Source organism: Oncorhynchus mykiss, chromosome 6 (assembly GCF_013265735.2).
Source record: "Oncorhynchus mykiss isolate Arlee chromosome 6, USDA_OmykA_1.1, whole genome shotgun sequence".
NCBI lineage: Eukaryota > Metazoa > Chordata > Actinopteri > Salmoniformes > Salmonidae > Oncorhynchus > Oncorhynchus mykiss.
Genome location: NC_048570.1, coordinates 25,338,551 through 25,355,998, shown reverse-complemented (window position 1 = coordinate 25,355,998; position 17,448 = coordinate 25,338,551). Strand labels below are relative to the sequence as shown.

Genomic DNA, 17,448 nt, shown 5'->3' with positions numbered 1-17,448 from the left:
AATTGAGACATGGTTTGTGTATATGTACCATTCAGAGTATGAATGAGCAAGACAAAAGATTTAAATGTCTTTAAACTGGGTTTGGTGCCAGGTGCACTGTTTTGAGTGTGTCAAGAACTGCAACACTGCTGGGTTTTTTCACACTTAACTGTTTCCCGTGTGTTTCAAGAATGATCCACTACCCAAAGAACATCCAGCCAACTTGACAACTGTGGGAAGCATTAGAGTCAACAATGGCCAATATCCCTGTGTAACGCTTTCGACAATCAAATCAAATTGTATTTGTCATATTTGCTGAATACAACAGTTGTAGACCTTAAAGTGAAATTCTTACTTACAAGCCCTTAACCAACAATGCAGTTTTAAGAAAAATACCTAGAGAAAAATAAGAAATAAAATAAGAATTAATTAAAGAGCAGCAGTAAAATAACAATAGCGAGGCTATAAACAGGGGTTATCAGTACAATGTGCGGTTAGTCAAGGTAATTGAGGTAATATATACATGTAGGTAGAGTTATTAAATTGACTTATGCATAGATAATAACCAGAGAGTGGTTTCTCAAATTACTGCCTCGCCTGGTTCACTGACTACTTTTCAGACAGAGTTCAATGTGTCAAATCGGAGACCCTGTTGTCCGGACCTCTGGCAGTCTCTATGGGGGTTCAATTCTCGGACTGACTCTTTTCTCTGTATACATCAATGGTGTCGCTCTTGCTGCTGGTGATTCTCTGATCCATCTCTACGCAGACGACACCATTCTGTATATTTCTGGCCCTTCTTTGGACACTGTGTTAACTAACCTCCAGACGAGCTTCAATGTCATACAACTCTCCTTCCGTGGCCTCCAACTGCTCTTAAATGCAAATAAAACTAAATGCATGCTCTTCAACTGATCGCTGCCTGCACCTGCACGCCTGTCCAGCATCACTACTCTGGACGATTCTGACTTAGAATATGTGGACAACTACAAATAACTAGGTGTCTGGTTAGACTGTAAACTCTCCTTCGACTCACATTAAGCATCTCCAATCCCAAATTAAATCTATAATCTGCTTCCTATTTCGCAACAAAGCCTCCTTCACTCATGCTGCCAAACATATCCTCGTAAAACTGACTATCCTGCCGTTCCTTGACTTCGGTGATGTTATTTACAAAATCGCCTCCAACACTCTACTCAGCAAATTGGATGCAGTCTATCACAGTGCCATAAATTGTCACCAAAGCCCCATATACTACCCACACTGCGACCTGTATGGACTCGTTGGCTAGCCTTCGCTTCCTATTCGTCGCCAAACACACTGGCTCCAGGTCATCTATAAGTCTTGCTAGGTAAAGCACTGCCTTATCTCCGCTCACTGGTCACCATAGCAGCACCCACTCGTAGCACACGCTCCAGTAGATATATTTCACTGGTCACCCCCAAAGCCAATTCCTCCTTTGGCCGCCTATCCTTCCAGTTCTCTGCTGCAAATGACTGGAATGAATTGCAAAAATCACTGAAGCTGTAGACCAGGGGTGTCAAAGTCAAATGGACGGAGGGCCAAATAAAAAAATCAGCTACAAGACGAGGGCCGGACTGTTCGAATGTTCATTGAAAAATTTTTAAATGACGCATATAGTCTAGTGAACCTAATTGAACCTACTGAAAACCTAACAAATATATTACAATATGATCAGATAAATAAAGCAATATTTTCTTATGGCTCTGTCAGTAATCTTTAATTTTCAACAGACACAAAAGACAAATTTCCTTTATATAAATATCCCCATAACATGAACATTAAATGAAAGAAACCGGTATTCAAGGCACCATCAGTAGACTATATTTTCTATTTTAGCAAAAGTGGGCTAAATTTACTTCAAAGAAAAAACAATAATAGCAATTTTCTATCATCCACTCAACTGAAATATTTTTAAAATATAATTGGATTGAAATACAAAAAAATAAAGTGCAAAAATCTATTAATCAAAAACAACACTTTGTTTAAGGAGAAGTAACATGCAGTGAAAACAAATATTAAATTTTAACTTTTAAACTTGAACTGAGTAAAAACTCTAAATATGTGATTGCACAGTAATGTTCACTTGTTTGAGGTTGAGGGTGATACTTGGTGGTGTCCCATCTTTTCCACAAGTTCATCAATGTTCGGGGTAAGGCTCTGAGCTGAAGAAATCCTCAGAATTGAGTGGAGGTGTTCAGCAGTAAGTCGACTTCTGTGTGATGTTTTGTTCAGGTTCATCAAAGAAAACAGTTGTTCACACAGGTATGTGCTGCCAAACATAGACAACGTTTGAGCAGCCTGGATGCGCAGCTGGGGCATTGTGCCGGGGAGGAAACGGGCGAACTCCGCAGCACCCACTGCCGCATATTTTGCCCTCAGTGCATCATTGCATTGGAGGTCAATCAACTCCATTTGGAGGTTTGGTGGTGAGCTTTCCACGTCAACAGCAAATGGGTTACCGAGCAGTTCCAACCTGCTTTTTTGTGCTTCAAAGTCAGCAAATCGGCGTCGAAAGTCAGCGGCAAGCATACCTATTTTATCAGCCAACTGTGTGCTCGGGAACGCACTGGTAGAGAGCTTCTCTTTCATGGTCTGGCAGCTGGGAAAGTGGCTCAAATTTTCTTTCCGCATCTGCGTCTCCCACAGAGTCAGTTTGGTTTTAAATGCCTTCACTGTACTGTACATATCAGAGATGACACGATCCCGACCCTGCAGCTGCAAGTTTATTGCATTCAGATGACTCGTAATGTCACACAGAAAAGCCATTTCACACAGAAACATTTCGTCTCGGAGTTGTGTTGTGTCTTTCCCTTTGCTGTCCAAGAACAGACAAATCTCCTCACGAAGCTCGAAACATCTTTGAAGCACCTTTCCCTGGCTTAGCCATCGCACCTCTGTGTGATAAGGCAAATCACCATGCTCCGTTTCTAACTCCGTCAGAAATGCCTTGAACTGGCGGTGATTCAAACCTTTGGCTCTGATAAAGTTAACTGTGCGCGTGATGATGCTCATTACATGCTCCATTTTCAAGGCTTTACCGCACAACGCTTCCTGGTGTATGATACAATGATAAGCTGTCAGCTCACCTGTCGCGTTTTCCTCTTGCATCTTTTCCCGTATCTTCGCCACCAGTCCGCTCCTGTGTCCACACATCGCAGGTGCTCCGTCGGTTGTCAAACCCACGAGTTTTTCCCAAGGCAGCTCCATCTCATTTACACATCTTGACACCTCTTCATACAAATCATGCCCCGTAGTTGTGCCATGCATAGGACGTAAAGCCAAAAACTCCTCTGTCACGCTTAGGTTGGAGTCCACTCCGCGGATGAAAATTGACAACTGGGCAATGTCAGAAATGTCGGTGCTCTCATCCACAGCCAAGGAATATGCAATAAAATCTTTTCCCTTTTTCACAAGCTGCTCTTTTAGATTGATGGACAACTGGTCTACTCTCTCGGCAATGGTGTTTCTGCTCAGACTCACATTTAAAAAGAGTTGCCTTTTTTCTGGGCAAACTTCGTCACAAACTTTAATCATGCAGTTTTTGATGAAATCCCCCTCCGTAAATGGCCGGGCTGATTTAGCGATCTCTTCTGCCAAAATAAAACTGGCCTTGACAGTTGCGTCCGCGTGTGTGTCCGCGTGTTTCGTTTCATAATGTCGTCTCAGATTATACTCTTTCAGTACCGCCACACTTTCTCCACACAGAAGACACACAGGTTTTCCAGCTACCTTCGTGAACATATACTCCGACTCCCACCTTGTTTGAAACCCCCGGTTCTCAGTATCCACCTTCCGTTTTGCCATTTTTGATGGGTATCTGAAAGTTAATTTTACTGTGATGCTGACGACTGCTGTGCCAATAAATATTGAAATGAAGCAGCCTACTGCTCGGTGCGTCACCTTTGCATTGTGGGAAATGTAGTATTGGTGCGTGTAAAAGATCTGCGGGCTGCCGGCTTGCTGCGGGCCGGTTCTAATAATAAATCAAGATCATCCCAGGGGCCGTAAAAAACCTTCTTGCGGGCCGGATGTGGCCCGCGGGCCTTGACTCTGACATATGTGCTGTAGACCCATATCTCCCTCACTAACTTTAAGCACCAGCTGTCAGAGCAGCTCACAGATCACTGCACCTGTACATAGCCCATCTGTAAATAGCCCATCCAACTACCTCATCCCCATACTGTTTTTTTCTTTTCTCCTTTGCACCCCAGTATCTCTACTTGCACATTCATCTTCTGCACATCTATCACTCCAGTGTTGAATTGCTAAATTGTAATTATTTCACCAATATGGCCTATTTATTGCCTTACCTCCCTTATCTTACCTCATTTGCACACACTGTATATATAAATTTTTTTCTCTATTGTGTTATTGACCATGTTTGTTAATTCCATGTGTAACTCTGCATTGTTGTTTGTGTCGCACTGCTTTGCTTTATCTTGGTCAGGTCGCAGTTGTAAATTAGAACTTGTTCTCAACTAGCCTACCTGGTTAAATAAAGTTGGGGAAAAAAACAGTAGCAGCAGCAGCAGCGTAATAAAGGGGGGGGGGGGGGCAATGCAAATAGTCTGGGTAGCCATTTGATTATAATATCAATAGTCTTATGGCTTGGGGGTATAACCTGTTTAGAAGCCTCTTGGACGTAGACTTGGCGCTCTGGTACCGCTTGCCGTGCGGTAGCAGAGAGAACAGTCTATGACTAGGGTGGCTGGAGTCTTTGACCATTTTTTAGGGCCTTCCTCTGACACCGCCTGGCATAGAGGTCCTGGATGGCAGGATGCTTGGCCCCAGTGATGTACTGGGCCGTGCGCACTACCCTACCCCACATTGGGTTTGGCCGGAGTAGGCCGTCATTGTAAATAAGAATTTATTCTTACCTGACTTGCCAAGTTAAATAAAAACTAAAACCTCTGTAGTGCCTTGCGGTCGGAGGCAGAGCAGTTGCCATACCAGGCAGTGATGCAACCAGCCAGGCAGGATGCTCTCGATGGTGCAGCTTTAGAACCTTTTGAGGATCTGAAGACCCATGCCAAATCTTTTCAGTCTCCTGAGGGGGAATAGGTTTTGCTGTGCCCTCTTCCCGACTGTCTTGATGTGCTTGGACCATGTTAGTTTGTTGGTGATGTGTACACCAAGGAACTTGAAGCTCTCAACCTGATCAACTACAGCCCCGTCGATGAGAATGGGGGTGTCCTCGGTCCTCCTTTTCCTGTAGTCCACAATCGTCTCCTTTGTCTTGATCACGTTGAGGGAGAGTTTGTTGTCCTGGCACCACACGGCCAGGTCTCTGACCTCCTCCCTATATGCTGTCTTGTCGTTGTTGGTGATCAGGTCTACCACTGTCATCAGCAAACTTAATGATGGTGTTGGAGTCGTGCTTGGCCGTGCAGTCATGAGTGAACAGGGAGTACAGGAGGGCAGTGTGGAGTGCAATAGAGATTGCATCATCTGTGGATCTGTTGGGGCGGTATGCAAATTGGAGTGGGTCTAGGGTTTCTTGGATCATGGTGTTGATGTGAGCCATGACCAGCCTTTCAAAGCACTTCATGGCTACAGACGTCAGTGCTACAGGTCAGTAGTCATTTAGGCAGGCTACCTTAGTGTTCTTGGGCACAGGGACTATGGTGGTCTGCTTGAAACATGTTGGTATTACAGACAGACAGGGAGAGGTTGAAAATGTCAGTGAAGACACTTGCCAGTTGGTTAGCGCACGCTCGGAGTCCACGTCTTGGTAATCCATCTGGCTCTGCGGCCTTGTGAAAGTTGACCTGTTTAAAGGTCTTACTCACATAGGCTGAGGTGAACATGATCACACAGTCCTCTGGAACTGCTGATATTCTCATGCGTGTTTCAGTGTTACTTGCCTCGAAGCGAGCATGGAAGTAATTTAGCTCGTCTGTTAGGCTCGTGTCACTGGGCAGCTATCGGCTGTGCTTCCCTTTGTAGTCTGTAATAGTTTCCAAGCCCTGTCACCTCCGACGAGCGTCGGAGCCGGTGTCGTACTGTTCAATCTTAGTCCTGTATTGACGCTTTGCCTGTTTGATGGTTTGCCGGAGGGCATAGCGGGATTTCTTATAAGCTGCCGGGTAATTGTTCCGCTCCTTGAAAGCGGCAGCTCTACCCTTTAGCTCAGTGCAAATGTTGCCTGTAATCCATGGCTTCTGGTTGGGGTATGTAACTACAGTCACTGTGGGGATGACGTCATTGATGCACTTATTGATGAAGCCAGTGACTGATGTGGTGCACTCCTCAATGTCATCGGAAGAGTCCCGGAACTTATTCCAGTCTGTCCTGGAAAACAGTTTTGTAGCTTAGCATCCATTTCATCTGACTTTTTTATTGACTGAGTCACTGGTGCTTCCTGCTTTAGTTTTGGCTTGTAAGCAGGAATCAGGAGGACAGAATTATGGTCAGATTTGCCAAGTGAAGGGCGAGGGAGAGTTTTGTACTCATCTCTGTGTGTGGAGTAAAGGGGGTCACTACACAGATACAGGCATCCTTCCTAACTCAATTGCCAGAGAGGAAGGGGAAAAAAAATTCAATTTTCAAGGTATTGAGAGAACTTGATACATTGTATCAGAAAGACAACAAAGTTGTTAGTATCATACATACAGTAACCCATTAAACCAAAAACATGCCTGTGCTATCGACGGTTATATCGGTCCACTAATACAGGACTATTAAACACACATGCTTCATTTGTAAATGATGTTTGAGTGTCGGAATGTGTCCCTCGGGGATTCGATCTTGCAACGGTTACTAGTTGCACTAGGCTTATGTATATTTAAACCCAAATACTTTTAGACTTTTACTCAAGTACTATTTTACTGGGTGACTTTTACTTGAGTCATGTTCTATTAAGGTATCTTTACTTTTACTCAAGTATGACAATTGGATACTTTTTCCACCACTGCTTTCAACTTTATTCACCCGGTCAGTCTATTTCATGGAAGGAGTAGGTGTTCCTAATGTTTTGTACACTCAATGTACATGATTTATTTCCATTCCAAGCACTGGCATGCTGACTCTTGGTTACTATGGATTTGGGTTCAAAGTTTTCCCATCCCTCTTTATTTCCTTTTTCACTCTTGATGTTGTCTGTTTTTTTGAGGTTGTAAATTCTGAGCCAATTCCAGAGACGGATTCCATCAGAGATTTGCATACAAATACCCAGCGCCTGGGAAATGGGATCTCACAGTTGTCTATGGGTGTAAGCATATTGTAGACTACAATATGCTGCAGTTACTCTACCACATAGTCACATAATGAACTACTCAAAGGTTGGTGGCTTCAAGATGCTTTTATTAAGATACAAATGAAAAAAAACATTTGTGTAAAAGGTTTAAGAATTATTTTCTGATGTTAAAACAAATACAGTGCTTTGTGTATTTGTTGTAAACATACAAGTCCAACCTCCTTTATTACATAGATTAATTGATGTATCTCCAGCATGTTATTTTACAATGAGCATGGAATGGCTTTGTCTTTCTACAAAGCTGCCTCACAAAGATTGCATCGAGGAATGTAGCTATCTGCTTTTGAATACACATGTCAAATTCATAACTATTTTTTATTGGTAGACTTCATGAGGTCACACAGGGCTTCCATTTGTTGCTGGTGCTTTGAATGGAATTCAATAATCTGCAAAGACTTTTACGTTCTAGGGAGTCTGAATATATAACATCCCTTTTTTGTTCTTCCTTTAAACTTTTGTCCTCTCAGTTTAGAAATCTTACTGCTAAATTCAGTCACAAACAAATCCAAATGATGTTTGTTAATGAGCTACCTCTGAGATCTTGGCGGTGCTTGTAATTGTAATAAGGTTGATTAACTTCTTCTTTCTTTTGTATCAAATGTTCACGTGGCTAGAAGAATGGTCCTCAGAAATGTAAACAAGGCATCATTTAACAATGATGCAGCACCCCCTTGGGCCATTTAGTATCATTTTGTAAATTACGGATCATTCAACCAAGTTTAATCAAAATCGGGCCAGTGGTTTCTGAGAAATCGTGTGTGACTGACATACATACAGTTGATAACTATAGCCCCCCCTTGGGCAATTTTGTAAATGCCAGATCTCTATGGCAAGGCATATCATTCACCTAAGTTTAGTCAAAAGTGGGCCAGTGGGGTCTGAGATATTGTGTGGGTCAGTTACTCATGTCCCTGAGCATGTGAGTCAAACAGATCATAGATATACAGTACCAGTCAAAAGTTTGGACACACTTACTCATTCAAGGGTTTTCTTTATTTTTAATATATTCTACATTGTATAATAATAGTGAAGACATGAAAACTATGAAATAACACATATGGAATCATGTAGTAACCAAAAAAGTGTTAAACAAATCAGAATATATTTTATATTTGAGATTCTTCAAAGTAGCTACCCTTTGCCTTGATGACAGCTTTGCAGACTCTTGGCATTCTCTCAAACAGCTTCACCTGGATTGCGTTTCCAACAGTCTTGAAGGAGTTCACACATACACTACCTTTCAGAAGTTTGGGGTCACTTAGAAATGTCATTGTTTTCCATGAAAACATACATGAACTGAGTTGCAAAATGAATAGGAAAAATAGTCAAGATGTTGACAAGGTTATAAATAATGATTTTTAATTGAAATAATAATTGTGTCCCTCAAACTTTGCTTTCATCAAAGAATCCTCAATTTGCAGCAATTACAGCCTTGCAGACCTTTGGCATTCTAGTTGTCAATTTGTTGAGGTAATCTGAAAATATTTCACCCCATACTTCCTGAAGCACTTCCCACAAGTTGGATTGGCTTGATGGGCACCTCTTACATACCATACGATCAAGCTGCTCCCACAACAGCTCAATAGGGTTGAGATCCAATGACTGTGCTGGACTCTCCATGATCCCTTTAACCCTGTACAAATCTCCCACTTTACCACCACCAAAGCACCCCCAGACCATCACATTGCCTCCACCATGCTTGACAGATGACGTCAAGCACTCCTCCAGCATCTTTTCATTTTTTCTGCGTCTCACCTCAAACTTAGATTTGTCTGTCCATAACACTTTTTTTCCAAACTTCCTCTGTCCAGTGTCTGTGTTATTTTGCCCATCTTAATCTTTTCTTTTCATTGGCCAGTGTGAGATATGGCATTTTCTTTGCAAATCTGCCTAGAAGGCCAGCATCCCGGAGTCGCCTCTTCACTGGTGATGTTGAGACTGGTGTTTTGCGGGTACTATTTAAAGAAGCTGCCAGTTGAAGACTTGTGAGGCGTCTGTTTCTCAAACTAGACACTCTAATATACTTGTCCTCTTGCTCAGTTGTGCAACGGGGCCTCCCACTCCTCTTTCTATTCTGGTTAAAGACAGTTTGTGCTGTTCTGTGAAGGGAGTAGTACACAGCATTGTACGAGATCTTCAGTTTCATGGCAATTTCTCGCATGGAATAGCCTTCATTTCTCAGAAGAATAGACTGACGAGTTTCAGAGAAAAGGTCTTTGTTTCTGGCCATTTTGAGCCTGTACTCAAACCCACAAATGCTGATGCTCCAGATACTCAACTAGTCTAAAGAAGGCCAGTTTTATTGCTTCTTTAATTAGCACAACAGTTTTCAGCTGTGCTAAGATAATTGAAAAAGGGTTTTCTAATGATCAATTTAACCTTTTTAAAATGACAAACTTGGATTAGCTAACACAATGTACCATTGGAATACAGGAGGGATGGTTGCTGATAATGGGCCTCTGTATGCCTATGTAGATATTCCATTAAAAAAACAGCTGATTCAAGCTACAGTAGTCATTTACAACATTAACAATGTCTACACTGTATTTCTGATCAATTTGATGTAATTTTAATGGACAAAAAAAAAAATTTTCTAAAAAAAACAAGGACATTTCTAAATGACCCCAAACTTTTTAAAGGTAGTGTATGTTGAGCACTTGTTGTCTGCTTTTCCTTCACTCTGCAGTCCAACTCATCCCAAACCATCTCAATTGGGTTGAGGTTGGGTTATTGTGGAGGCCAGCACTCCATCACTCTCCTTCTTGGTCAAATAGCCCTTGCACAGCCTGGAGGTGTGATGGGGCATTGTCCTGTTGAAGAACAAATTATAGTCCCACTAAGCGCAAACCAGATGGGATGGCGTATCGCTGCAGAATGCTGTGGTAGCCATGCTGGATAAGTGTGCCTTGAATTCTAAATAAATCACTGACAGTGTCACCAGCAAAGCACCTCCACACCATCTTCAATGCTTCATGTGGGAACCACACATGCAGAGATCATCCGTTCACCTACTCTGCATCTAACAAAGACAAAGCGGTTGGATCCAAAAATCTGAAATTTGGACTCATTACACCAAAGGACAGATTTCCACCAGTCTAATGTCCATTGCTCATGTTTCTTCTCCAAAGTAGTCTCTTCTTCTTATTGGTTTCATTTAGTAATGGTTTCTTTGCAGCAATTCGACCATGAAGGCCTGATTCATGCAGTCTCCTTTGAACAGTTGATGTTGAGATGTGTCTGTTACTTGAACTCTGTGAAGCATTTATTTGGGCAGCAATTTCTGAGGCTGGTAACTCTAAATAACTTTATCCTCTGCAGCAGAGATAACTCTGGGTCTTCCTTTCCTGTGGCGGTCCTCATTCATCATTGTGCTTGATGGTTTTTGCAACGGCACTTGAAAAAAAGTTCAAAGTTCTTGAAATGTTCCGTATTGACTGACCTTCATGCCTTAAAGTAATGATGGACTGTCATTTCTCTTTGCTTATTTGAGCTGTTCTTGCCAAAATATGGACTTGGTTTTACCAAATAGGGCTATCTTCTGTATTCCACCCCTACCTAGTCACAACACAAATGATTGGCTCAAACGCATTAAGAAGGAAAGAAATTCCACAAATGAACTTTTAACAAGACACACCTGTTTAATTTATATGCATTCCAGGTGACTACCTCATGAAGCTGGTCGAGAGAATGCCAATAGTGTGCAAAGCTGTCATAAAGGCAAAGTGTGGCTACTTTGAAGAATCTCAAATATAAAATATATTTGTATTTGTTTAACACTTTTGTGGTTACTGCATGATTCCATATGTGTAATTTCATAGTTTTGTCTTCACTATTATTCTAAAATGTAGAAAATAGTACATTTTTTAAACAATTATTGAATGAATTGGTGTGTCCAAACTTTTGACTGGTACTGTAAACATGTGCCGTTATATTGCCACCATGTGGTCGATATGAATTTTCTTGTATATGTTGAGTCTTGACAGTGTTCGCAACATGTGTACCAAATTGTGTTACAATATGAATATCCTTGACAGATTTATATGCTTTTACGTGCCAGACCACACCCACCTGAATGTTTATTGTCAATAGCGGCCATGTTGTTTCAGGTACTAGTCTGTAAAATATTTTTGAGAGACCTTTGTATCAAATATCAAGTTTTGTGCAGATCGGTCATTCGGTGCTCGAAGAGTATAACAAAAAATACATAATGGCGGACCTTATGGGTCCCTGAGGCAAATGTGTTCCTTGTGAATTTCTACTGAATTTCATGAATTTAGGTCAAAACGGGGTGATAAGCGTGACCTTTTAAAGTTTGCATTTTCAATCTCTTGTTATAGTGCCACCACCTGGTCAATCGTCGATTACTATGGCAAGATGCATCATTCACCCAAGTGCTGTCTGAGATATCGCGTGTGACTAACGTATGAATGTATTAACTGACGGAGCCAGATCCACAGTCCCTTCCCCGATTTCATTGTGGGGGACAACAAATTCAGTCAACTTCACAATAATATATTAAGTCTATAAAGGTTTTCCTTTCAGCACACACTGCATAGCTAATCTCTGTGGTAACGCTTAACATTGACAGGTAATTCTTCTCTTGAAAATATCTCAGACTTTTGTTGACTCCATAGACACCAAAATGTTGCCCATGCAGTGTATGGTATTTGTCATTCACTGTCAATACCGCGTGACAAACGGTTAGAAAATGGTCATTTGACAGCTGTTAACAAGGGAATAAATCTGACTGACTTTAAAAACAGGCTGATTGACTAAGAAGATGAGTGATCCCATTCGTAGATGTGTATACGTGCACTTAACAGTGTTCTATGTGTAGCATTAGCCTATGTATGTGAGGCACAAAGGGACATTTAATTCCTTCTCAAGTGTGTTATGGCATCTGCAAAGCACAGACGATAAATATCATTATAGTAGAGACATGAGAGAAATGCTGATGCCTTTGGAGTAAGTGCTTTGTCTTATAAGGCTTGCTGGATTGAGACAGCAACCTGAGATGCGAATATAAACATTGCCACCATGGGACCACAGAGGAGGAGACTTTGTTCCTGATTGTTCTATCTTGTATTGCTCTTGTTGGACAATCAAGCTTTTCATTTGTTAATGTCGTCGTACCATCTGCAACAATGCTTCTTGTGTACAAACAACACTTCTCAAGTATGTTCAGAAAATAACAAATTACACTGCGGTATAGTATTGTTCAATGGTCTCTGTCTTCTGTTATAACAGCTAAGTGATGTTTAAGTGGAGCTGTTATAGAGAGAGAGTGTCCCTAAAATAAACAGTGCGAGCCCCTTAGCTAAACAGTGTTGTATTGCCCTTCAGATGCAGAGGTAGGTAAGCTGCATCCCTCGCGGCCTCCAGGCTGCCTCCATGGGCCAGACAGGGCCGAGGTCAAGTGGGCGCCATGAATCACAAATCCCTGGCTGATTTGTAAATTGTCGGGACATTGATTTACAAGGCTGTGGCTAAGGAATGAAATCCTCTCCCAGCAAACGTTGAAGATGGAAGTGTGCTGTGCGGGTGGGGGGAGGGGTGTAGTAATCACAGCAGATTGCTCTTAAAAGGAAGGTCATAGCCCACTCTTTGGGTGATTAAAACCTTTTTACCAGTGTAGTGTTTTCTCCCTCATCACACACGCCATCATGGAGTGGGACCTGTTAACAATGGCCCACCAGAAACAACTCATGATTACTCCACATTACATACATAAACTCCAATGATTACATTCATTCATACAGTATGTTCATGTACATTTTGCTTATATATATATATATATTCAGAAATAGCTCCGCCATTTCCTGGTTGCTAAAATTCGAATAGTTTGCCTAATTTCAGTTTGTGAAAAAACAAGCAGTGTATAGTGTAGAAAATCACTTTACCACCTAAAACATATTTTCAATAACCGAAAATATTGTTTTCAGCTGCTTGAAGCTGCCGTACAAAACTGAAGGTAAAAGATGCAAAAAACAAATTTAAGAACGGGAAGCATAGAAATAGCGCACATTGAACAGATCTGCCGCTTGTTAGACTTGGTTCAATGAGAATGACAGATTTATAACTCACATTTCTATGTGAATTTGATCGGGTCACCCGAAAAAGTACAGAATTTCAGCTTTAACACATAGTGAATTGTAGGTACATACATACATACATCTAATTAAAGTCATCTTTCATGAGAGTTGCAATATGATAATTATACCTGAGCTTTTCATGAACGTTATACATATTTAAATGTTTACTTGTTCTTGTTTTATCACAATCTGTGTTGATAATCTTGTCATCATACTGTTGGTGTCGTCTGTGTTGGTGCCTCTACTCTCTGTCGGCACCTTTCTGGCTTTGTGCAGTACTCTTTGTTCTCACACTAGAATATTGCATATTTCCCTTCCATCTGGAGACTGAGCTGAGCTCAGCTGAAAGATTGATTTACCAGAGGTTCAATATAATTGGATCTCACTCCGTTTTCAGAGCAGAATATTTTGAATGTTAGGTGCAGCCAACATGAAGGGAGCGGGGGAGGGGGCAGCAAAGCATGAAAAAGATACTAGTTCTAAGTAGAATATCATTGACCAAAACTTATGATGTGGTTATTCCAGATGTGCTTCTCAGAAATGTGACCATTTCGGTCTTTGTGAATTTCAAATCAATATGTATTATTATTATTGTTTTATTACAAAATGAGAAAATATATGGATAGTAATGTAATGTGCAATGGTCCTGACTCATGGAGTTAGTTTCCTTCATTTTAAGAATATCAAAACATTACAATAACCATACACCATGAAATTACATCTACAACATAATTAAATGTATTGTAAAGTAGGCCTGACAGTAGTATACATTAGTCAGTGTCATCTCTGCTGTCTGTGTGTAGTTCTATCAGGTCTGTCTGTTAAACTCCAGTCCAAATGGCCATTCTAGTTTTACCTGAGGGAAGCTTTAGAGGAAATTTACAGGATGTAGAACAAGCAAGCACTGTCTGAGCTTGTCCTGACTCAGCCCTTCTTTTCTGTCTTGTAGTAGCAGACTGTCGAGTCTTGGAGGGATTGCAGAGGTTTTCGTCCATCCCCACCTACTTGCCTGTCAACTACCAGGTGGTCAACGCAGAGTCAGCCTTCTTCCTGAAGGAGGCCAACCAGGAGTTTATGAGGAACTCCAGCCTGCTGTCGCGGACAGAGCCCTTCTTCATTTATCAGGCCCGCAGCATGCCCTCAGTAAACGCCAGCTATGGACCCCTCTCTGTGGAGCAGCCTGTCCCCCCGGAGCTCATCCAGCACCCTGGAGCCTTTGTGGCGTCCTCCATGTTCACCTTCAACTGGAAGGTTCAGACCTTCATCATTCAGGAAAGGATCTACCTGGCCAAGCCCAGGGTCCAAGTGCTGTTCTATGTGGCCGGCAGGGACTGGGACGACTACAGCGCCATCGACAAGCTGCCCTGCGTACGCATGTTTGCCTTCCATGAGACCCAGGAGGTGCGTGGCACCTGCCAGCTGAAGGGGGAACTGGGGCTGTGTGTAGCTGAGCTGGAGCCCCTGGCTGGCTGGTTCAGCCCCCCCAGCGTAGTGCCTGGGCGTCAAAGGACCATAGAGTTGGCCGAGGGAACCACCGTAGAGCTCTACTACATGTTACAGTCAACAGAGGAAGGGGAGTGCCACACGGAGGAGGCCCGGAAAGGCAACTCCATCCGCTCGAATCAGGAGGGTCTGTTCGGCTCATCCACCTCCACCCCCATGAGGAGGATCGGCAGTGTGCGTCTGTACCAGATCCCTGCCACTCCTTTCCTGACTGAACACAGGCTGGATAGTAACTTCCTGGTCATGGTGCCAGCCATGCCTATGAGGCAGAGGGACACTGTCTCTGCCTTCATCACTGCCTCAGCCTTCTCTCCTGTGGAAATGTTCACCCTAAGGTAAGACAATACTGTACATGCTCTGATATTAAAGGTTAATAATTAGACCTGTGCATATCTTCATACAAAGTGTCTCTGCAATGCTGTATTAAAGAGTGAAGACTTTGAGAAATGAACAACTCTTTGTAATACAAATCAAATTAAAGTGTATTTGTCACGTGCGCTGAATACAACAGGTGTAGTAGACCTTACAGTGAAATGCTTACTTACAGGCTCTAACCAATAGTGCAAAAAAAGGTATTAGGTGAACAATAGGTAGGTAAAGAAATAAAACAACAGTTGTAATTTAAAACACCCTAGTTGTAATTCAATTAGCAAGGAGTATAGGGCAAGTGTAACGTTTGGCAGTTTGGCTGTTAGTTCTGATTTAATTATAAAATTCTCAGTGTTTTTGCGGTCTCCAAAATTAAAGTTACTTTACTCATTTCAGCCAAGCTTATATAACTCAGTGAAAACAGGGAGTGGAGCATCTCTATCTCAGATAAATTGTCAGATTCATTGAAGCTGTAAGTTGTAATTAGAATGTGCAGATGAGATTAAGTGATTTAGATAATTAACACACAATGCAAATGAGGATGTCATTAATTAAAATGCATTTCCATTAGCGTAATGACTGCAAGCCTGATCTTAATCACACTGGTTGGGAACATTTATGAACCATAAGAGATGTCGTGACTTAGGGTCAAGCCAATTTGTCAACCTGTGTAAATGAAAACAAGCCAACTGGCTGATTGGATTGTTTTCTGAGTAGGTGAGTGGAAATGCTGAAACTAGTTTAAATTAGCTACACTATACTTTTCTCATCCTGAACCATGGAAATAGAGGACAAGTTATCATAAATGTCCAATATATTCCATTGTTCTAGAGTCTAGATTTGATGTTGAATATCTCTCTCAGCGATCTCTGACTTTCACATGAAATCTAAAAGAATAATCTAAATGAAAACTAGAACATAACATTTAATCACCAGATATTTATTCTGGTGAGATGAGGTAATGGCAAGTTTGTAAATAATCTTTTTTTTTATCCCATTAATAAAAAACTGGTCACACAGACTTAGCCTGTGGTGTTTATATTTGGCAGTAGTGTATTTTGTGATTACCAGTCTGTACTGGCCAGCTGAGAGATTCAGATATGGAGAGGCCTCTGGTTTCAGGCCTCTGCATGTTACTAGGTGATAAGAGTGTCCTCGTGTGTACATGTGTCATGCCCAATCACCAGGACAAGAAAATATTTAGATCTCTTTATACACAACGGTATTATGTTTTCTGTACTCAGTCCCTCAACTTCCACCACCACTGGCTGCATGGTGTCTTATTTTTTACTATTTTCACAACCAGAATATGGGCATAGTAGCAAGTGGTGGCGCGAACAGGCTGGGTTTTTGATTAAATAACCAGTTGAAGTTGTGTTGAGGCTTGACCACTCACTGGCCAATCAGAACAGCTAAATACAGTTGAAGTCGGAAATGTACATACACCTTAGCCAAATACATTTAAACTCAGCTTTTCCACAGTTCCTGACATTTAATCCAAGTAAAAATTCCCTGTCTTAGGTCAGTTAGGATCACCAGTTTATTTTAAGATTGTGAAATGTCAGAATAATAGTAGAGAGAATGATTTATTTCAGCTTTAATTTATTTCGTCACATTCCCAGTGGGTCAGAAGTTTACATACACTCAATTAGTATTTGGTAGCATTGCCTTTAAATTGTTTAACTTGGGTCAAACGTTTCGGGTAGCCTTCCACAAGCTTTCCACAATAATTTGGATGAAATTTGGCCCATTCCTCCTGACAGAGCTGGTGTAACTGAGTCAGGTTTGTAGGCCTCCTTGCTCACACACTTTTTTTAGTTCTGCCCACAAATTTTCTATGGGCTTGAGGTCAGGGCTTTGTGATGGCCACTCCAATACCTTGACTTTGTTGTCCTTAGGCTATTTTGCCACAATTTTGGGGTCATTGTCCATTTGGAAAACCCATTTGCGACCAAGCTTTAACTTCCTGACTGATATCTTGAGATGTTGCTTCAATATATCCACATAATTTTCCTCCCTCATGACGCCATCTATTTTTGTGAAGTGCACCAGTCCCTCCTGCAGCAAAGCACCCCCACAACATGATGCTGCCACCCCTGTGCTTGATGGTTGGGATGGTGTTCTTCGGCTTGCAATCCTCCCCCTTTTTCCCCCGAACGATGGTCATCATGGCCAAACAGTTCTATTTTTGTTTCAACAGACCAGAGGACATGTCTCCAAAAAGTA

At 41.7% G+C, this 17,448-nt stretch overlaps 1 protein-coding gene across 2 annotated transcripts in view; it reads left to right on the top strand.

Moving 5' to 3' along the window:
- Positions 1-17,448, top strand: part of LOC110525591 (transmembrane protein 132C) — a 202,622-nt gene that overhangs the window by 19,484 nt on the left and 165,690 nt on the right. For both annotated transcript variants that reach the window (XM_036979719.1, XM_021605839.2), the window contains exon 2: positions 14,300-15,188. In XM_036979719.1, coding sequence (XP_036835614.1) covers positions 14,300-15,188 — 889 coding nt within the window. The remainder of the gene's footprint in view (positions 1-14,299; positions 15,189-17,448) is intronic.